Raw genomic sequence first — 22990 nt, 5'->3', positions numbered from 1 at the left:
TTCTGAAAGAAGTGAATGGACCTGGCTGGGGTGACATTGAAATGGGCTATAGACTAACCTTATTTTTTTTCTTGGGGAGAGCCAATTTCCACATATAAGTTTATTCATTGCGTAAAATAATTCCGCGTAGGGTCGTGCATTAGCGGGAGTGAAGTATGAGCTGAACCAGCGCTTTCAAGAAAGGTGGTTGGACATGGCTGAGGCGACATTGTAATGGGCTGTAGGCTTACCTTTTCTGGTACAGAAAGCCAATCTCGGCACATTCGTTTATTCATCGCGTGACACTATAACATGGCGTAAGCCCGTGCATTGACAAGGGAAGTGATGTATGAGCTGAACCACTGCTTCCGAGAAAAGTGATTGGACATGGCTGAGCCGAAATTGTAAAGCGCTATTATTGACTTACCTACATTTGCTGTCAGAAAGCTCTTCTGTGCATATTCTTTTATTCATCGCGCAATGTAATTTGGCGTAAGCATGTCCATTGGCAGGAGTAGCGTTGTATGAGCTGAAAAAATGCTTCCGACAAAAGTGATCCGACATGCCCGAGCCGACATTGTAATGGGCTATATAGTCTTACCTTTGTTGAGGTAGGAAAGCTACAGACAGACAGACAAAAACTTTATTGATGGTCCTGAGGAACCGCGTTAGGGTACCTCCCTTTTAAGGGAGTCCCCGTAGCTGTCGCGGGCCGGACCCACGTCTGGGTCGAAAGATCGTAGTCCTCCGCCCTGTCACAGGCCCTTTGGACAGCCCGTAGTTGCTCTGAGAGGTCGCCGCTCTTAAGGGCTGCCTCCCAGTCGGTTAGAGTAGTAAGCGATGAGCTGCGTAACGCAGGGCATTGCCAGAGCATATGGGATAAGGAGCAGTACGCCTCACCACAGTCTGGACAGTGGGGTTCTACATTAGGCGCGAAGTTACTGAATCGGCCGCTGGAGGGGAACGACCCCGTTTGGAGCATGCGAAAGGCCGACGATTGTGGTCTAGTAAGTTTGGGATGTGGCAGCGGAAAGGCCCGCCGAGCAAGTTGATAATGTGCGAAGATTTCATGGAAGGTGAGAAGCGAATCCCTGTACAGTCCTAAGTCGCCGCCCGTGAGTCCACTGGAACCGCCGCGGTGTGCAAGACCTCGCGCACAGTCATGGGCCAACTCATTGGCGTTAACAACCTCAGAGCTAATCTCCGCATATTCGTTTATTCATTGCGTAAAATAATTTTCCGTAAGCACGTGCATTGGCAGGGGTAGTGATGAGTGAGCTGAACCTGTGCTTCCGAGGAAAGTTATTGGATCTGTCTGGGGGGTGACATTACACTGACCTCCTGGGAGCACGGAGCGGTTCACCATCTAAATACAGAGAGAAACAGTCAGAGCCAGTACTACAGTTCTTTTTCTTTCTGCACTCTTTATTATTTCACAATTAGTAGTAGGAGCTTCTACACAGAAAACACCAACATCTTCCAAGAAATTGGGTGGGTGGGTAGGTAGGAGGGGAGGCAAATGTTGCTAAGAAAAAGACAATGTCACACGGACAAGTCGAAAAGAAACCTCTCCTCGCTAATTAAACGCTTTACATTACGTTCAGTTCACACAGGTAGGTACAGCCGCGCCGCATAGTGTAAGCATACATGGCACAGCTGTACCCACACGATTCCCTCGCAAAACACACCGCTCACAAAAAAAAATAAGGAACGTTATGACAGCCACATGCCCGCCATTGACAAACAGATCGAGAAAAAAATGTCAAGTCTCTCTGCTATACCTGCTCCGAGAGCAGTTGGGCAATGCGGATTACGTTGGAGCCGATCCGACACGATAACGAAAAAAAAAAGTTAAAAAGAAAGAACACCATATGTGCCAAACACTCCAGGTTGTGCCACATTCACACTTAAACACTTGAAACGAGAGGCAGAAAATTTTATGTACACAAGAAAGGAGAAAAAGATAAGAACTGTCGCACGAATTTCGAAAAATGTGGGAACATTCCGGTGTTGTTTTTTTCTTCTGCATGCCGGAAGAACAGGTTTGAAACACAAAAAGGGCGCAAGAAAGATTTGGCTGTGTGGCGTACGTATATAACACACTAATACATATTATCGCTATGCATGTGTGTACGTCATTTGTTATTATCATAGTTTTCGACTGCCAGAGAAGTACTAGTTACAGTGCCGATATTTTAAAGTACATAGACCATCTGCATTAATTTAAATCACTTTTTCCAATCTATCCGATAAAACACAAAGATTAACACTTGCCCTCAAGCATTTTACATTGGAAGTGCTCGGATGATTTCGTCATTTTAAACATTTAACTTTACCCTCTTAAGTTTAGTAGTGTTTAAAATTTTTGTCACTCACTACAGGAGACACGGGAACAACGAACAAAGCGCAAGAACACCGCAGATTTTGCAGAAAATGTGGGTACAGAACAAAGTGAAATCATACGAAACAAGGTTTGCTTATTTCCCCTAATGGTTTCCTTCAAGTCCTGCGCACAGCTAACAACGATTCAACAGGATACGTTCAGGTCAACAAAGCTCATGAAGTAGGCAAACAAAATGCGAAATAAAAACTTTTCACAAACGGCGGTGCCGGTAGTGGTGGTGTAGATTTAAAAAAGAAACCATGCATACGCACGCACTCTCGAAAATATACCCTGCAATTAACGCGACGACGAGGAGACAAAAAACAATGAGTTCGCGTATCAATTGGTACTACCTACAGCTTCGATTGATCCGAGACAAAAAAATGATATACCTCCAGCCGCGCTGAATCGTGAAGTACTCGCTGGTCCACCTGGCATACACTCGAAGATAAATGAACGCTAGAAGTTTTCCCAGCTTGGTTACAGTATATGGCACGTGCAAAGAGATTTCGCTACGCTGTAGCAGTTTAAAAGATGGGGCCGTGAAGAAGCGGGCCAACTTAGGACGCCTGTGACGTCACATTAGGAATCCATGGTTCTGCAATGGCGGCTTTTCTTCGCTTCTACTCTCGTTTTTTTTTTTTTTTAAGTGCGTCTGTGAACCGTTAAACTTGTAGGAAAGTCGTTCTACGGTGCACGTGATTCGCAATCTGATGGTCGTATGTTCGTGCCCCGCGTTAATCGCCAACATAGGGAGTCGCTGCACCGGAGTCAAATCCAGCCAAAGCCAAACCCTCATGCTCTTCTAGCCCATCGCGATGCCATCGAGCATGTGCACCATTGTAGCACGTAGCCCCCTCTGAATCCCTACGCGATATGCTAGTTTCCTAATAAAAGGCGCCGAGGTCTCGGCAGAACATGCGAGAAACCACGAAATGACGCTAGCGTGCTGCCCAACGCGACAAAAAACAAACAAGCAAACATCGAACTTAGCTTCCTGTCTCCTCGTCGCCACGGAGAAAAATGTTTTGTGGTTACACGTGCTCCGACGCTACTCCCGAATCTGCCTCACCGGTGGTTCGGCAGCCATTCGGACGCCGGAGAACAGCGATAGTGTATCATAGTGATGGATATACTGCTTTAGTGGGCAGTATATGTGTATACTTACATACATATATATATAGTTTAAACTCGCACCACGAGCAGTCTACGAGTCCGGAAGAAGGGCGAAAAAAAAAAACAAGTGACAAGACTGGCCGCTAGACGGCGCCAGCTGAAAGGCTTAAACCAGCAAATTGGCGGCACCGTTCACACCTGCGGCGCGTCTGCCGCATTACTGGCAACCAATGCTGGAGTGATTGCGTCACACCCACGCGGCAGTTAAAAACCTTCGCGAATCGATGGCTCTGAGAAATGCGGCGGGCACTGTCAGACGCGTCGCTAACGCAGAGTTCAAGAGCGGCTGCGGTGCCGCAGGTGTGAGCTGTGTTTGAGTTTAACAACAAGAAAAAAATGTGCGATAGGGTGAAGAGAGACGCTGCTTCAAAGAGGAAAAAGGAAGCCGAAGTCCACCGACTGTCGGTTTGTCGCGCTCGACACGTTATTGAGAGGACGGCGAGACACGACACTGAAGAAGAAAGGACAACAGACAGTAACGTACGCATGAGTAAAAACGCAAACTTGGCCTGGGACGCAAGGAATGGTCTACACGAGAACGAGTGGCCTAAGACAGATGTAACAAAGCCTCCGAAGAAAAAAAAGAAGACGTACATATTCATATTCATACTCGAGAGAACACAAGTCGGAGCTACCGCTACTACAACTACAGTCTTTAGATGCCTGTACGTTTTATACAGATACGTATATGTCCCGCGAATAGACGTGATCGCAGTTTCGCCACAAGTACAAAATATGGGGAAGCGAGGAAGTAAGATGCGTATCAAAACGAAAACAAAGAGCGCAGCATCGCCGCCTGGTGGTAAAGAAGAAAAGCATGTGAAATCACAAAGTGCAGTATGAAACAAACAATGCAAACAGTAGAAATACGATGAAGAAGTGTAGAAATGGCGACAGGTAGGAACAAAAAAGAGTCACTCTTCATGTGTTGAACTTTCGAACTGTGGGAAAAAGCGTGCGAAATGTGCCTCGATAAAAAAAAAAAATCTACAACAGCGAAGGAAAATTAACAAATAGTGGACAGAGGGAAACCACAGCAACACGTGAACAGTAGTACCTTGGCAAATATGACATTGAGAGAGAACAACAACCACAATGGATAATATCATAAACTATCGTTATTTATATTTATAATATTTATATATATAACTAGAGATTTCTCCCCGCATCTCTGCGTCATCCGTTTGTTTCACTTCTTTTTATCTTAGCGATAACGCGTTTCTTCTTTTTACATACGTATTTTCAGTTTGTCAGTTGCATCATGATCAGTCTGACACCCCCGACAATGAAAAAAAAAAAAACAACAAGGAGAGAAAAAGAATCTTTCAAGCGCGAAAGAATGCGACATGTGTGACGAGACGACATCGTGATGGTTTCTAGTCAAGTGATGTGTGTGAGGATACAAAAAATGAATGCGCAGAGAATTCCCGACATGGTGGTCGTGGGAGGATCAGAAATTTTAGAAGACGCTGAAATGGTGATGACCTAAAAGAAGGAAGCCTACACTGTTCGAATAGGCCCAGCGAATGAAAAAGTGATAAAGATCGGTGCAGCCTGCGTAGGCCATTCCGTTCCGATAAAAGCTCCTTCCGTAGGCTAAGATAAAAGCTTGCCGAGAAGATAAAACTGCGAGGAACAGCTCGCGCTAAGATAGCTGGATAGGTGTGGCTAAAGTGCGAAAAGAGAAAACATTAGCACATCACAACGTTCTAAATCGAGTTCTGCTACTCCGTAAAAAGCCCTGACAATGGACAAACCGCACTGCGATGGAGAGCGGATAATTGTTCCGTTTTTCTCGAAAATAAAGAAGAGGTGCAACAATTTCTTTTGTATTGACAGGGACGAGCTCCTTCTGAGTGGTTACAGGCAGACGTTGAGGCATGATCGCAAAACCAGAAGACGGTAATGAGATGCAAACGCACCCGCTGACATCGGGAAATGCCAACAGCCGCCGCCGTAAGGCGAATGAGGACCGCAAAGTAGACCCAACAAGCTCTGATATAACCCAACACGCAAATTGCACACAAAGCCACCAAGTCATCTAATAAACTCGAACGTCAGAGGTGGATCTTGCACGGTAGGACCGTCCACGCCGCTTAGCCGCATAGGGAAAAAAAAAAGTAACAATGGCAATGGAGCAAATCTCCGTTGTCGCGCGGTTAGGAGGCTTACAGCCTCGTCTGGACCGGAGCCACGATGTATACCGAAGGAAGCACGGGATGACGTAACAATGAAATGATTGAAATGTTCTAAAACGTGCGTCCGTGCGTGTACCTGCGTTTGCGAGTGCGTCGTCAAAATGATTGTTTTTACTTCATCGGAGAATACGTAACACCTCGAAACAAAGCTGCTGGTACGACACCGAAAGAAATAAGTCTTCACTTTGCACGCGAAAGTGCCGACTACAAGAGAAACGTGAGTCGTTTAGAATCAAAGCGTCAGATTTTAACATATAAAAATGACGCAGACCATCTGTTTGTGGGTGGAAACAAGTCACACGTAGCCATCTTGTTCGTCCAGAAGTAAAACCAAACAGTGTTGGGTAACTTCCGTCTTTCAAACCGAATGGAATTAAAGCAAAAACTGGCCCGGCAAAGGAACCAAGTCTTCATGAAGTTCGAATGATGCGCGGCCAATGAAACGCGAAGTACGAAACCACGTAAGAAAGTGCATTTTCCTTCAAGGTGGATAGAAGCTCCTCTACTATCTGCCACTCATATGGGGCCTGAATAATGATAGGAACCAAAGAGCAATTCGGTTTACACAGTGGCAACGCACGTTCAGACACACCTCAGCTAAAATGAAACACCGAAGCGATCCACTGCCCCGCACACACAACTTGCTGCAATGCGATGTTTTGCTCGATAGACACAAAACTAAAAGAGAACGGTGAAGAAAATTGAAATAGAGAGAGAGAGAGAGAGACAGAGAGAAGGAGAGATAAGATAAAGTGAACGTAATATGGCTGTAGTAGGCTAGATCGAAATGGGAAGGTTGAAACTCTCGTTTTCTTTAAGAACGAACGAAAAATGATGACCTGTTCAGCAGCGGACTCCGCACCGCTGCTCTTGGGAGAGCACCAGTGGAATCTTGGATTGGGAAAACAACTGACTTCTTCCTACGAGGAACGAGGTGAACAGGCGTGGTAGGTAGGAGGGTCCGCCAAGATACGATGCGACAACAGCTGGGGGCGAGCGATGACAGCGCTAAACACTTTCGCGGCGGGATCGACACGCTCGTCTATAATGCGCGTGGGGTACGTGTCCTCAAGCGCAAGGATCGCGTTCCCTCATTACGGGCGTGTCAGTGGTCGGTCCCCTCCCTCGAGACGGGAGGACAACTCGGCAGACATCGCTGGCGGCGGCAGCGTCCTCGTGCGACGACTCCTCTAACTCGCGAATCGAACCGCACCGAACCGACCGCACACAAGTCCACAAATGTTTTAAGCCACACGCATTCTGCGACGAACTTGTCTTGCTGTGGAGTCAATAGGGGGGGATTATGGGAGGAGCAGTCGCTCAACCACAGAACTGAATACACCCACCCGTCGGGTGCCACTACACGAGGTGCGAGAAAAGAAATATAACTGACGATGCTAGCGACACCGAGAAGCAACTTTCTCTTTTTATCGACGGTACGCTAAGAGACGTTGAAGGGGAAGCCTGAAGGCTTTCTTCCATATTTTCTTTTTGTCGTCACGTCACTTCCGGCTCTGACGTGTTTAGCCTGTTGTTCTAGTGTGCATCCGCACCCTCCGTTTTAGACCTCGAACGCGCAGCTCAGAACACCGATCTCGGACCACGTCTTCGTCACACTCTTTCTCAGTCCGCGCGTGAACCCTGCTCCGGCATTTTTTTTTTCCTGTTCTGTACACACCAAGCCGGCGTCGTGTGTTCGACTAAATAATCCTCCGAGACGCCGCGACGCGAAAGACAGACTGCGGAAACCGCTCGACCGAGGCCGTTGCGAGGAGCGCACTCAACCTTTGTAATGCAATGAACTACCGGTGACCTCATTGCGCTACTGAAAAAACAAACAAGCAACAAAAGGGCAAAGTTGATGCGAACTACACTTTGTATAGACAGACGAAGACCCTCATGAACGATTGGTGGTCGAACGATCCTAGCGCCAGAGCCCTTAACGTAATCCAGAGTAGGGCCGGTGTACAGTCAACGTGATCAAATGTTGTGCCAATGCAACCCATTGTAGGGCAAATATTGGTGTAGCTTGCCGTGTTGCTACAGTTATTGAGGCCCCGATACCACTCTGTTGGTGGACTTCACTAAAGTATCAAAGTAGGCACTCAAAAGTGCTGCCCTTTGTTGCGCTAACGCACAGCCGTGTCTAGGCCAATGCCAGCTAGTAACCGCCTGCTTATCAGAATGCCACTTCTACGCATTTGAGGACAGTTGTATTGTAGTCGTTTCGCTGACAGAGCTTGCTGCCTCAAGATATTTCGCTTGCAAAACGCGAACTCGAGCTACATTCGACCAGAGGTACATTGTTCTGGTCAGCTGCGCAACGATGACTATCTAAATCTGCAAGTCCACAGCAGCAAGAGTCGGCAGAAACTGAAGCTAACCACTTAAGCCTTGAATGCAGACGGTTAGGAAGCGGCAGGTGGAGAAGACCAGCTAACAATTGCCACGCAACAGAAAATGATATCAAGGGTCGAATTCAAAAACCTTTTCGTTCGTAAGAACTACTGGACAACGGCGAGCCACCTTCGCTTGCAATACGCACAGCATCGCGATTGGCTCGCACATTCCCTTACGAACAGCGCAAGTGCGATAACTTTCAGGAAAACTCGAAAGTAATCGTTCGAAGCGAATCTGGCGGTCGTTCAAAAATGAGAAAAAGTTTAGATAACCATTACACGTGTCCGGTAAATTCCGGAACGTTTTTTTCTTCTCTTCTTGCTTTTACTTTAATTCTTTCGTTACCTTTCTTTTCGTGCCAGTGTGATTGCGAAACATCGACCGGTTCGCAGCCTCATTACGGTTTCAGGAGGGGAGAAACGAGTCTGTCGCGTCGGATCGAAGGTCAACAGGACCGGAGATGAAGAGTTATGATTAAAAAAACAACTAAAAGTGATACAGGCTATGAAAGTTGACTGTGCGTGACCAAAAAGGAAATCCTTTTTGACCTTTCGCTATAATTTCCTTCTTTCGCAAGGCGTAAGAAAAGAACCTTGCTGCCTCGCCTGACTGCGCCGTCGACGGTGAGGAAAGAGTCGGACGATCGCTCGTGCGTTGCTCTATCTTTATTTCTTCTTTTTTTCAATATAGCTGCAGTGGTTTAGCTAGTCCCATTTTCACTCGAATCAATCTCGCGCTTAGGATAACTTCACAAAGCACCGAAACAATGAGCGCGAGCATGACATAGGCGTTACGCGATATATTGAGCACGACTTCTTAACGTGATTTCTGCTTTGAAACATTAGGCAGCCCATCGATCTAAGCTGCCCAGTGAGCTACGACTCCAACGGCGTTGTCAATGGTTCGCCAATCGGGTCAACTATCGCCGCAACGCGCTTCGCCGCTTTCAAGGCAGAGTGGCAAGTAGCTTGTTTTGTTCATCTGTAAATCAATTCTTCCGAAAGAGTAGGCGTCTGTAAGTGACCCCTGCGTTTCGCGACTTCTGTTCCCCATCGCAGACGACACGGTCAGAGGCATTGTGCAAGACCAGACACGTAGGAGTTCGACAGAAAGTTAGCGAAACAAAAAGACGTAAGAAACGTCCGCATAGGAATACGCACACCGGAACAAAAAAAAAAAAGAGGATAACATTTGTCGCTCACGATCACTCACGCGCTCGCCATGAAAAACAAAGAAGAAACAAAAACGCGGTTTTCGCGAAAAGTGCACAGCAGAAGTCTCGAAAAAAAAAACAACAGAAGGCCGTAGGGTACACCCTGCTGCGACAGACGCAGTATTGCACGGTGTGTGCGCGTGTGTTTGAAGGAACAGACGACAGGTGAAAGAAAAATAAACGGTCCGTCGAGTGCCGCCACCTGTAGGCGGCGGACGGAGGCAGCACAGCTTGGAGCTAGAGGACATTCGGTGACGAGGGCAGCCACGGAGGAAGGGCCACGAGGCGGCGCGGCTTTAGCTGGCGTGGATGTCCATGATGTGCTGGCCGTCGTACGGGGAGCCCTGTGGGGGCAGCCCCGGGTGGCCCATGGGCGCCATCATCATGGCGGCTGCGTGCGGGTGACCGGGCAGGAGCATGGCCTGCGTCGGCGACCGCAGTTGGGGCATTTGCGGGTAGCTGCCCATGGCGCCCATGTGTCCCATCCCCATCGACGCATCGCCGCAGGACAAGTTCTGCATGCCTGCGAGACGAGATCGAGAGAGAACGGTGACCGTTAGATGGCGTGCATTCAATGGCTGGAAGATGGCTGAGTGCATGGGTTCGAATACGCAGTACACATCGTGATTTCGACGCGTGTGCTAGAGCCGCACGAATGCGAAATGAAAAAAGAATACTGACCGCTGGGCGGTGCACTGCGTCTATTCTAGAAGATGGTGCCTTGAAATTGTGTGGACACCCCGTGCCCACAAAAAATTTCGAAGCAGGATAGGTTCTGCTTGATAGCGAGACGAGAGAGTAAGCACCGACCGTTAGGTGGCGTGCAACTACATTTACAAAACGGTTGATTCACTAAACGTGGACACCTTATCCATCCACTGTTTCTTTACAGAAACGCTTTTTTACAAGGACAAGAACGAGTCTTTTTTTTTTTTTCCCTTTCGTAGAAGTAGTCGTAAATTTGGCTTTGTCAACGTTCTTAAAGTTGGCATTTTCATATGGCGCCAGACAAGGACAGCACTTGCGCAAGGCGACCTTTGAGACTTGGAAGACGGTCACTTCGGTTGCGGAGTGACGTCAGGAGAGCGCTTATTGTAGTACGTAATATTTGCGTTAAATGTAAGGTGTCGTTTGTACCGCTTGCGTCACAGAAGAAAGAAAAGATCAATGACGAAAACGGGGGGGAGGGGGAGGAGGAATGAGACATGTCACAAATGGGTGCTTACATTCCCCACCATTAACTGCACATGCTTGCCCGACAGCGGCAGCGCCTAGCAAAATCGTGCAATGGTAAAAGTTGAAATAGTTTCGATGTTGTAGCGGGCTTTGCCGCATTAATTTTCAGTTGTGAAGGAAAGCCAAAAACACAAAATATCGCAGTAAACGCCGCTTTCTCTCAATGATCACTCGCTCTGCGGCCAAGCCCACCTAAAAAAAAAAAAGGCTGCAACAGGTATTCGTGGTATCGTCCCTCATACAAGGGGAGAGGCGCTTTCATACTGCAAGTAAAAACTAATATAGCGCGTTATATTCGTGCAAACGAACTCGACATAATTTCTGTTCAACTGCGAGTCTCATGAAAACAAGCAAAGGCAAGTTCGTGTCATGGCTTTCATCTCAGATTCTGTTGCCATCGACCTTTCAAGCAATCTTTAACGTCCTCACTCTTCTGACACTTTTTAGAAGTTGCCTTTGCAGTGTTCGCAATGGTCGAAGGTGAATTGAGAAAGGTCATCTAATGCGACGGTGAATGACAGTCTGTCTTTCACTGGCGCGACAAATGATGGATTCTTTCACAAAGGAAGTTTCGGTGAACACGGACTGCTCGTCACCAATTACCTTCGTCAACATAAAAAACCATGGCGTTCAAGAGGAAGCTTTAGCTCGGGAGCTCCTATCTAAATAATGAGAAATTAGAAATTTTTCTCGACTACCACAGCATTGAATTTGATAAGCTTTGTTCCACTTAAAGGAAAAAGTTAAAATCTAGGAGCCGTTGCAAGCACATTTTTTATTAAGGCCATCGATCTTTAAAATAATATTGCTGAAAATTCCAGAATTGAGGAAACCAATGCTGTCAAGTTTACAACCCTAACTCAGCAATGAAAGAGGACATAAAAATTATGTAGACTGCATTCGATAACACCTCTAACGAAGAAAAAATTACATCCTTGTGAAATATGTCACTAATTTGTGAATAAGCCTTTCGTGAGGCTGTTGTAAATATTGCAACAAATGCACATAAAATGTAAATTAATATTCCAAATCTGTCCGCTTTGGATGCTCTAACGCATGCAGCTTACAAAAGAGCGGGACTTCACGCTTACCAATTTCCGGCAATTCTTGTAAAAAAAATCAGGTCATACATGAAAATCGCGCTTCTAAGAATCACTAGAATTTAACATTTCTCTCCAATGCCACACATTTCATTCAAATCAATCCAGGGGTATCTCAGAAAATTATGTCTGCGTTTTACATGCATTTGAAAAGGTGGCATTGGAGTTGGGCCCGAGCTAAAACTTTCTTTGAACTTTCCAAAGAAAACGCAAAATCTTGTGTGGGCTATATTGAGCCCACACTAGTGTGGGCTCAGAATTAGGTTGGGTTGGTTTTTTTTCTACACGCACCCAAAACTCATTACACGAGCGGTTTCTGCATGACGCTCGCCATCGGAATCGAAACCTCGCGGTCACAAAACGCCACGGGTCGCTGAGTCACAGCCGTGGGTCCCTGGGCGACGTACTGACTACAACAGCGTTGACACTGAAGACACGAAAGTGTTGCAAGCGCGCTATGCAGTGAAACGTGCCTACACTCCGTTTCACTCAGCAGGCGACGCTACAGAAGCTACGAAAGTAGTGCGGTCATGGAAATACGCGTATCATTCCGCGCGTTTCCCAATTAACTCTATGTTGATCTGCTACATACCTTCTTCGCATATTGCTACTCTAACTAGAGTCATTAAGGTTGTTTGGAATCACGTAATGTACGTATACCCGTCTTGCGTTTAGTGTGTGTCGAAGCAGGTTTTGGTCTGTAGAAATTGAGCAAATGAGTGCGGTCGTACAAGTGTCACTCCGCGCTTTCTGCGGTGAACAGGCTCATACATACGACGTCTTCTAAATAACCGTTCTTTAATACATTGCGCTATAAAATACGCAAATAATGTTAAGTCAAGTTGAGTCACCACTTCCCTATTTCACGCATGCGTGTGCGACACAATATTTTGATGACGATGCGACGCACTATTTTGTTGGTCCTGAGCACGGGCGTTGCGAAAATGTCATTACAAAATAAAACGCCGTAAGACGAACTCAAAACACAATAATGGGCACAAACAAAACAAATAAAAGGAACCAAACACAACAAAACAAAAACGAAAAGCAAAGGCGTAAACTGACCTGGTGGCCTAATGTGCATTTGTGGACTGCCGTCCATCATGTATCCCATTCCACCGTCAGGTCCATACGCCGCACTTGCGCCTCCTATCGTCCCACCTGCGCCAATTCCGAAACAAAAAAGAACAAAAATAAAAAAGCGAGAAATAAACAGAAAAACGCCCGATAATAAGAAGAAACAACTAATACTAAGTACTTAACCTAAGTGAACGTGTAGGAACGTAACAGAAATTCCTGCAGTAAATTATCGGCTGTGGGAATAGAGACAAGGACACAGAATTTCCCACTATAACACCTAGAGGGAAACCTGGCGCCACCGTCTATGGGAGTTTCGTAAGGGGCGCTGTGCTGTCATGGGAATGACGTTATATGTGTCTGCGAGGCTTGTGTTAGCTGGCGTTGTAAGAGGCTTCGTCTAAAACATAGATATTGCTGCACAAATAACGCCTTCTGAAAGTAATGTCTTCATAAAAAGTTTTCATTCACGCATACTACATCTTCCAGTGAAGTTTACTCACCTACAATGCATAACCAAGCGAAGAAAAGGAAGAACAGACAACCAACTCCTCCAAAGCGAGCGCGAATCTTGTCGTCTGTCCTCCTACTTTAGCGGCCCGCTGATACTTTTTACGTTTCACATAATTTCACATCTAATAACAAGTCCTCATGACTAAACAAAACATGTTTTTGTGTAATAATAAAGCTAAAAGAGCTTTTTACGTGCTGTTTTAGTAGAAAATGAATCATTGTGACAGACGGAACGGTGTTTGCCAGGCGCGTCTTCAAGGTGTCCTGGCTCTTCGAGAACGATGCCAATCCGAAATCACGATATACCGGCATTCCCATTCATACCACAGCGCAGCCCCCCCCCCCCCCCCCCTCCCAGATTTTGTAGTGAGAAACTGTAGTGAGATAAGGTGACTTTTAGTAGGGGTCACGTGACCCGTAGAGCGGCACTCGCGCTGCTCGCGCTGAGCGGTTTACGACTGGAGAGTAGCGCAACTGTCTTCCCTAGGCATTTACGCGGCGAGCTCTCCCACGCGCATTTCTAACCCAGTTCCACTTGGTAGCCGGTTCAGGCTGGCAAACCAGATATTCAGATCAGCTTTCCACACGATATCCGCTCTCCACAAACAAGACTGTTTTCGCTGTGTGGTGGTGGTGCTTTAAGCAGCTGTTGTTGTTGTTCGAGGCAGCGAACAGAGAAGAAGGAAAAAGAGGATCGTCAACGCATTCGTGCGCTCCTTCAGAATGTAGTACGTGATGGGCTACTTAAAATAATACGTGCAGGTTCCCTGTACAAGAAAAAACAACTGGAACAGACAAGCGTTCTTCGCCGAAGAAATTCACGAGGACCGCGTTTAGTACACATATTTCGTTTGCGCCTCTCCAGCTTACGTCTTCCGTTATCCAAGAAAGAAGTAACATCCAACAAACCATCTGCAGTTGAAATGGTGCCGGCTCTATACTGGTTTGCTGCGTTTGTTAGAACGACACGCAAAAAGAAAGGGCAGTGCAAAATTAGAAGAAGCAGAGCATGCTTCAGGTATATATATATATATATATATATATATATATATATATATATATATATATATATATATATAAGATTGTTTCTCACATTGCCTTCGAAGGAGTAGCGACACGCATTTTTGCCTAGATGTGGCAACTGTGCCGTACATAAAAGCACGAAATATGCTAACATGAAGGTCGGGAAGCACAGCAGATATTCTGATATGATATTTGCATTGGGTCTCGAAACTCGGGCTCTTCATCATCGTGGCGACATCACGAGGCAGAGCAAAATTCACCGACATCGTGTCACAACAAAGCTAAGTATGACGAAGTCGCTCATGAAAAAAAAAAAAAAATCAACAAGGAAACAAAAGAAGCGGACCACGTGTTAGCGATTATGTCGTCCTCGACGCTTCACAGAAGCAACTAAGAGAGAATATACACCATGGTCGGTCATTTAACTACCAGCTCTGTCTCCTCTATGGTTAAACTCCAATCTGCGAGGTATCGCCACCAATGAATGCAGCGGCCACTCTGAGGTGTCTCGGTGCTGGTCACGTGGTAATAAGGCACCCTACGCCACTCATGCGTACGTTTTCCAGTAACCGGGTACCTCGCAAACTGCGATATGCTTACCGACAAGCTAGATTTACGCGAGTGCCTAAATTAAAGCAATGCAAAGGCGGCGCTTTTTTTTTCGCAAGTGCAGACGGACTGGATTCGTTAGAGCTTTCGTGCTATAGGCTAATCGGTCGACTGACAGCGTTAGATGTCGCGAGGCACCTGAGACGATATCAGCCGTTATAAAAAAAAAAATGAATTCCGGTAGCCTATGAATTAGACCGTCTAGGGATTGAGTGTAGACCGCTTTGCCTTCCGTCATGCTAACTATGTACTATTATATCGATAGATTAAGGTAGTATGAAAATTATAAGTCTTAGACGCACTGTATACGCGGCTTTGGAGTCTTATATAGTCGTTCATTTGGCTAATTAAAATCACCGACAGATAAAAGTCGCTACGAAGTATAGTTCATTCGCGAGGTGCTTGTTCGCGTAAACTACGTAAACGTGAGTGGAGGAGACAAAAGTGTAAGGCCAGAAGACCGCACGTTAACTCCAAACAATGTTATCAGGCAGGCATCGCTGATACTGTCTAAATCGATATCGTAACAGATCGGTCCGAAATTATTTTGGCCGACCTGAAGTTTTCTTTTCCTTTAATCCCCAACCCCCAAGTCGTTATACAAGATCGTTGCTGCACCTAACCGACCTTGAAGTGCGGCTACGAAGGCCTGGGATCGAACCCACCACCTCACGCTTCCCAGCAGATCACAGCAGCTATACTATACTGAGCCCCCCCCCCCCCCCCCCAGCGGCAGACCGGCATGCGACTTAATTACAGACCCCGCGCAACCACCTCGACTGGTTTAAACGCAATGTCGAAAGCTCAATGCTCAATTCCGACAGCAAAAAAATAAAAAAAAAAAACCGGCACTATAACGCGATTGCGCAAGTTAGCTTTTTAATTATTTATTTACTTGTCGCTTCGCATCCCTGCACACAATACACACTAGCTTGCCCTACGCTCATCAGCTTTGTGCGGGCGCGCTGAAGTCGTGCCTTCTATTGTCGCGTACCCGCAACGAACGCTGCTTCCGGAAGTAGAACGTTAATGGATAAACTCATTTCCGCCGCGCAGGGAGGAAAGTTGTGCCGTGAGACACAGATCAATCAACTTCTCCGGACGGCGAGAGGCAAGCGCTAAAAGCGCAAAACGAAACAGAAAACGAAGTAATTACCTTTCTTTATTCTGCTCTGATTGAAGGAGAAGAAGAAAAAAAAAAAGAATGTTTTAGAGGACGGGCGCGGACGCAGTTGCAGAGCAGCGACCATCACACGCCCGATTTGTGTTAGCAACTTTTTTTGGCGATTTTTAATTTTGCCCGAGAACCATCAATTCCTTTCTTTATGCTATGTCCTCCGTTCACAAAGAAAACTAGAGATATTGTTTCTCTTTGTCTCTCACAAAGTGGGCGTGGCTCACTGAGTGCAAAACGTTGACCAACCAACGGCCGATCACTGCCCGTCACTTTCGGGCGTTGTTTTATTTTTGTCTGTTCAATGGAACCAACACGGAAGGCCTGCTTTAAAACTTTGTACAGAGCGAAATACACCGTGGCGACACGTGAAAGGGAGTGGGAACGAATGCTGTTTGCTTACTGTCGGCGCAACAGCTCGCAAGAAAAAAGAAATAGGAGTTGCAGAACGTCGCATTCGCTCTGTTCCTTCTTTACGTCATTTGGCGCTGCGATATTGAGTGGCACACGCTGTTTCATTTTAGTGGCATAGGAATAAAATATTTATTTACGATATCTATACAGCCAATTTGCGCAGAAATTTTAGACTTTTTTTGCGAGGGCTATGGACAGTCTAACAGAGGACGGCTTGTAGACGTACTGCGCTGCACCATTCTTCGACTAAATATATGTAGGCTTTCTGTAAACAGGCTGCTCGGAAGTTTGTAAAGCTCAACAGATGAAAAGAAATGGGCTCGTGAGCCATTTTTGTTTGCAGACTGTTTACGCGTATAAGCGACGTCCAGCCAGAAAGGATAACTCTGTTTAACAAGTAAACGCGGTATACAATAAGTTTGCAGACAATCCAATATAAATTGAATGCACATAATAAATACTTTTCATAAGAGAAAGCCCAACACACTTATGGCCCTATAGCAGGAAGTCAGTGTGCTTATATGCCAAGACGCTCAATAAAAAAGAAAAAGCCGTCTCGCACTCCCAGAGTTCTTTTATAGGCCTCTGTGCACCCCGCGAAGTATTGACGCGACGTTTGCGGCGGTCTGTTGGTTTCATTCGGTACGAACCAAACGCGAAAAAAACACAGGGCACAGCACTAAGAGCCAGCAGGCTCAAAGTGCCGTGTTGCCGAATGACTATCGAAGTCGAAGAAGATGCGCAGCTCTTCCAATACTCTTCCCGACAAGCCTTGCCGCATAGGCGTTTGTTTAGAAAACTCTGCAACGCGGCAGTCTCCGCGATCTGCGGCTCGCACGCATCGCGGAGGCTGCGCAATGCACTGATTACAGAACGCGCCAGAGGCAGAACAAAGGAGAACGACAGCAATGACTCCGCAGAAAAAAAAAAGGAAAAACACAGAATAAAGGGGAGGGAGGGGGGTTGCAGCAAGCAAGCAGAAGAGGAACGCCGTATACTTACCAGCTCGATTAGACTGATCGATCATTGGTTGCACGATTCTTCGCCTCGCGTTAATGAACCTGCAAAAGACAAAAGAAAGAAAAGGAGCAAAGTTAGAACTCAATCTACTTTATTTTTTTATTATTATTTAATCTGGTTCGTATTAAAGCGAGGCTGCGATTTCGCGAAACGTTCAAACAAGCTTGTGATCTTGAAACGACACCAGACCACACGTCCCCGGAAAGGCAGTTCAACGTTACCGTACTCATATTCACGCTTGTTAGCATGTAGCTATGTATAGCATCTAGTGGCTCTGTCATAGACATCTAAGCGTCGCTGTGAACATTAACGTCGGTGCGGAGTAACAGTACAGAACAGTGCAAGCGTCATGTTTCAGCGTTCGCTCCAACGTCCTAAGCTGTCTCGGGTCATCTCTTTTATGTGTGCCGATGCACCGGACAGCCGTAAACACGTAAATGATGTTAAGGTCCTGCTCTAAACTGTAAGTTTACATTGAGCACGTTATCTGATGCATCGAAAAGGTAACCAGTGTTCTATTATAATGACTCAGCAGGCATTGAAGGCGGGGAAGCATTGTTGACACTTGCAGGGAGGATGGTTTATTGAGACAAACAAGTTTGTGCCTGACGATGGAGTAGATGTAGTGCCTGACAAGCTGTAGTGCCTGACGCACTGCCGGTGCGATTCGGTATATCCGGGGGAGGCTTTCGCCCCTGGAATGAAGGTTCATAGTGACGGTGATGGTGATGATGATGCGAAAGAGACTCCAGGTACACTTTGTCGCGGGTTTCTAAATGCACAAACACCATTGCGTTCACAAAGTAACGAGTCAGCGAAACGAGGTAACGTAGAAAAGCGCGAAACACTCCTTGCGATACACGGCGCTATAGGTATTTTCCCGTTTCCCAACAGTAGCGCCTTAGAGCGAAGATGCTAAAGAGTTCGTTTAACTAACTACAAGGACAACTGGTCGCCAAGAATGGCAGACCCTATTACGTGCCGAGCAAGAGCCGCGCCCCGGTGACCTCGTAGACAACGACCACCGGGTACATGGAGGACGGGCAATCAGGCGTCATTCGGTACGCAAAAAAAAGAAACTATGTGCGCAACACATGACCACACCCAGCGTTCTGCCGCCAGAACATCGTACACGTCATTAGGCGTATCGATGCGGAGCGGTTAAGAAAGGCGGGAACATGCAGCTCAGGCCAATGAAGTCGAACCCCATTCCAAGAAAAAAGAAACACCACGTTTGTCTTTGCCGCTTCTGCTTCTGCGATAAACCAGACGACCGGGCAAAACGATCAGGGGATAATGGGAAAGCAGTCGTCTGCTTAATACCCCCGGTTCTCTAACGCCAGACAAACCACCGGGAACTAATCGTATACACGGACGAAACTCCACAGGTCCAGCCTCCTCCAACGTTTTCTTCGAAAAAGACTCGCAGCCCTGGCCTGCCTACTTACCTGCCCACCTATCTACCCGCATAACCGCCCGTCCTCCATATCTGCCACCGCGTGCCACACCGGAAAGCAGAAAACGAGGCCTCGTTTACAAACACACACAACCGCACACGAACGCGGTCTTTGACGCCTTCGCGCCATCAGAGCCCTACAGCTATACGCTATCCGGTTCCGCGGGGAGGGCTTCCATTCCTTCCAAAATATCCACAGGTCGGCCATTACCACTTGTACACCCCCTCCAAGCTCAAACACACCGGCGCAGAAACGCGGTGCGTCCTCCTCCTAACGATGATGACGCTCCTTTTCCCAGACCGAGACGCTTCTTCCCCGGCCGCCCACTCCACAAACCCTCCTGTTACCTCTCAGGAGAGCCCACTAAAAGACGTAACGACCCGTCATTTTCGTTCCACAGGACGCTGCGGAAGAGAGAAGCGACCGAGCGAGCGTGTGTGTGTGTGTGTGTGTGTGTGTGTGTGTGTGTGTGTGTGTGTGTGTGTGTGTGTGTGTGTGTGTGTGTGTGTGTGTGTGTGTGTGTGTGTGTGTGTGTGTGTGTGTGTGTGTGTGCTTGCGCTCACTCGTACGTGCGTGTATGTGTATGTGCGCGGGCGTGATCGGCACGTGGCAGTATGCGTGTGCGCGTAGATATAGAGAAAGGCAAGAATGAGCGTTGCCGTGTATGTGGAATGACGTAGTACGCCTCTCGGACAATGCGCGCTACTGCGCGCTTTGCAACGCATTCAAGACACGCGCTGTAGATTCGGCCCATCGCTGAATTCTCCTCCGTCTGTACTTCGTAGCGTAACTCCTGCCTCGTCACGCACCATCCTCTATACGCATTGTCCCAAACCGCCATCTTAGCACCGGAATAGAAACCGCCCCGTCGCTATCGACACCAAGCGCTGACATCGCCCCCTGGCTTTCTCCTCTCGGGCGATGAATACTTGATGTTCTGTAGGGCCGCTCCCCGTAGAGGTGGTTTCGGAGCCCCCTAACGACCTTTCGGGAGAGCGCCACAGTAGAGCGCCTTATCATCGGCGATCTTTTTCTCTTAACGTTCCCGCTCACAGTCTCAGCCAAGCGTTCACTGTCGTAAACACCAGTTCTCCCCGTTCCCCGAGTGAATAACAAGAACAGAGTGCTCGACTAGCAAATGACAGCGACTTAATGATGCCAGCCGCGAGGGAGGGAGGAGACTGAACTGTTATCGCTACAGGTGAGGACCTAGAGCCCTCTTAGCTATGAATTTAAACAATGTGCAGATTGCCTATACACATCTTGCAGACAGGTTTGCCTGTTCATAGGCCTCGCCTTTACGCAATATAAGGTCTATAGGGAAATACACTTTTCACAAGTACGTTTTCTTTTGGCATTTGTGGTTCACAGACTTTACAGAGTAGGTCATTTAAACTATTATTAAATTGTGGGGTTTAAGATACCGCAACTGAACAGTGAACCGCCAGGGGTTGTTTCACGCTTACCTAAACCATAGTAAACAAGTGTTCTAGTATTAAGCCCCCACCGGAAAGCGGCCACCGCGGCCATGAGTCGAACCAACGAACTCGTGCTCAGCGCTGTTAGGAATGGCCTGTCGAGGTGACAACACGCAAGTTTTCTCAGCCAGCTGCAGCTGCGAGCGTTGCGAGCTTCCCCGAAGAGAACCATGGAAGCCTATCACAATTGTTGCGATGACTCATTTCGTAGGGACCTCCAGGTGCCGCTTCAACACCCCCTCGGCGCCGTTGTGACTAAACGCGATCGGCGGACCAACTATTCTTACTGAACCCGCCACCGCCGACAGGGTCTCTCTGTAGCAAGAAAAGCTTTCCTAACAAAAGGGTGCTTTGCGGTACGTGGGCCCCAGGATTCGTCACAGTCTGCAGACACTCGTGGCGACTACAGGAGAAAGCCAGCTCTGGAATTTAGGGGCGCCGGCTGGGGTCAGGCGTGACCATCTGGCTACGAGGACGCGCTCAATTCGGGTTCTGGGAATCCAAAGTGCGTACGTGTGTGTGTGAGCCCTCCTCCTCCAAGTCGGGTCGACTACGCCCCAACGACTATGGACAGTCCGATTGGACAGCCGTTTCCCTCACCTAGGGATCTAGGGAGCACGGAGTGTTTATAAGCGGCTGCTTGTCGGCAGCTAGAGTGTGCTCGTCATCGTGCTCGTCAGTGTGCTCTGTGATCGTGCTTGTGAGCTGTGTGCTCGTATGCTGTATGCGTCGTCTTGCGTGCTCCATTTGGGAGTCACGCTAGACTGTCGAATGTATCTCTTGTTTAAAATGTAAATGCTGTAAATAAACCTTGCACGCCTAGTTCCTCCCAATAGTCCGAGAGATGTCTCGTGCCCTAAGCTTACAGACTGTGTATAGAGATAATGCGCAGACTTCGTAGAAAAGAAACGACTGGAACTTCTGCGACTTGTCTCAACATTTTTTGGTGGAATTTACCTATACGAAGACAGTGTCTTACATCGGGGAGCCTCGGCCGCATCTGCGTTTGATTTGGGTCGTTCAACCTTGTACACGTATCTTTGTATTCATGCCTCTAAGTTGTGCTCCCGTTCGTAGACTTATATAGTAAGGCCCAACAATGACGAACGGCCACCAGCTCAATGTCGCACTCGGAGGTGAATGTCTGGGTCCTTGCTACGGTGCTGAGTATCCTTTCTCGAAGCAAAGGCAAATTCTGGCTCTAGCAATAACAAATTGCGCAAGGAGAAACACATCGGGAAAAAAAAGAAGGAACGTACGAGAGCAAGAAGACGGAACGCAGGAGACCTCGATTTGGACCGCGGGTCCATTTTCGATGATGGATCGTTTCCCTGCTTTCCTTCTCATTCCGTCTCTCGCGTGTCTTCCGAGGAAGAGAATGCACCAGGAGAGCGGGCTTCTAGCGCTGGCTATAGCTCCCCGCCGTAATGGTTTTCCCGGGGCCCAAATCTTGCGACTTGAACGATAACGAGCAGCCACCGGAGGGCTCAAGTTTATCGTTTCCGCGAAGCCTTATTAACCTTCCTAACAGTTTTCGTCCCATAATCGTCTCTCGGTGAAGCTGGATATCACTGGATGTCCGAGTGTGTTCGCCCAGATCTGCACATCTCGCTGCGTACGTGAGGGAAATTCGAATGACGAGCCCGATTGCAAAAGCAAACGCTCGAAAAATAACGCGCGAAAGGAAGGAAGTAAAAGTGACAGAAAAGAAAGGAAAGTGACAGAAGCAATTGATTCATGGATTGAGTCATGAAGGTTAGGTGATACGCCGTAGCGAAGGGCTCCCGATTGATGTCGACAACCTCCAGTGTTCTTTTCCTTTTGTAACGCGCACCCGTAGAACGCATGGTATACGAGCGCTTTTGAGTTCCGCCCACAGGAATTCGGCCACGACGAGTCGAACCCGCGACCTCGTGCGAAGCAAACGCAACGCTACGTAGTCACTGAACCACCGCGAAGCGTGAACCAACCACTCGTCAATATCAGCAATAACATCGCGTTAGGCTGTTCCAGCTTGAACATAAAGCCCAGCTAGTCCTCACCAAGGCGTTAGTATGCAACCACTTCTTGAGTCGCCCCGAGTGGTTTATCTTGACTCCTAGGCTGCAACTTTCTCAACTTGCGTCGTAAGACGGAGGCTCAAAACTACGCGGATGCAACCCAAGCTTGTTGCCACCGTGCCATATTTTGATGATGATGTCGAGCGTCGGCTGGCGTCTGGAAGAAGCATTCGAGTATCACGCATCCACTATAGCAGCAACATCCAGGGGCCGTTGGCACGTTCCCGCTCATCTCCGCGCTACAAACAAGAGACGAAATCCAGGCGGAGCCAGTCCTCACGATAAACGAAAGTCCTTTCCTGCTGCACCTCGCGAAGTGCGGCATTCCAACCCTCGTAGCTACACAGCTTTCCTTTCTGTCCCAACGCGCCCGACCAAGAGCGTCGTGGCACCGAAGGCAATTAGTCCGCCAAACGCACAAAGCCACACTTTCCCCCACTCTTCTCTGCTCCGCCACTGGCAGTGGCTTTGCTTTCTTCC

General features: G+C 47.6%; 1 protein-coding gene across 4 annotated transcripts in view; it reads right to left on the bottom strand.

The window, feature by feature from the left end:
• Window positions 1–1378: 1378 nt before the first annotated feature.
• hth (Meis homeobox homothorax) overlaps window positions 1379–22990 on the bottom strand; it is a 369843-nt gene continuing 348231 nt past the window's right edge. For all 4 annotated transcript variants that reach the window (XM_050180825.3, XM_072289362.1, XM_050180826.3 and 1 more), the window contains 3 exons: window positions 17498–17556; window positions 12751–12846; window positions 1379–9872 (listed from right to left, as the gene is read on the bottom strand). In XM_050180825.3, the coding sequence (XP_050036782.1) occupies window positions 9646–9872; window positions 12751–12846; window positions 17498–17556 (382 nt within the window). In that variant the 3' untranslated portion in view covers window positions 1379–9645. The remainder of the gene's footprint in view (window positions 9873–12750; window positions 12847–17497; window positions 17557–22990) is intronic.

This window comes from Dermacentor andersoni, chromosome 7, assembly GCF_023375885.2.
Source record: "Dermacentor andersoni chromosome 7, qqDerAnde1_hic_scaffold, whole genome shotgun sequence".
In the NCBI taxonomy this organism is placed as follows: Eukaryota; Metazoa; Arthropoda; class Arachnida; order Ixodida; family Ixodidae; genus Dermacentor; species Dermacentor andersoni.
This window is presented reverse-complemented; position numbering and strand designations above follow the sequence as displayed.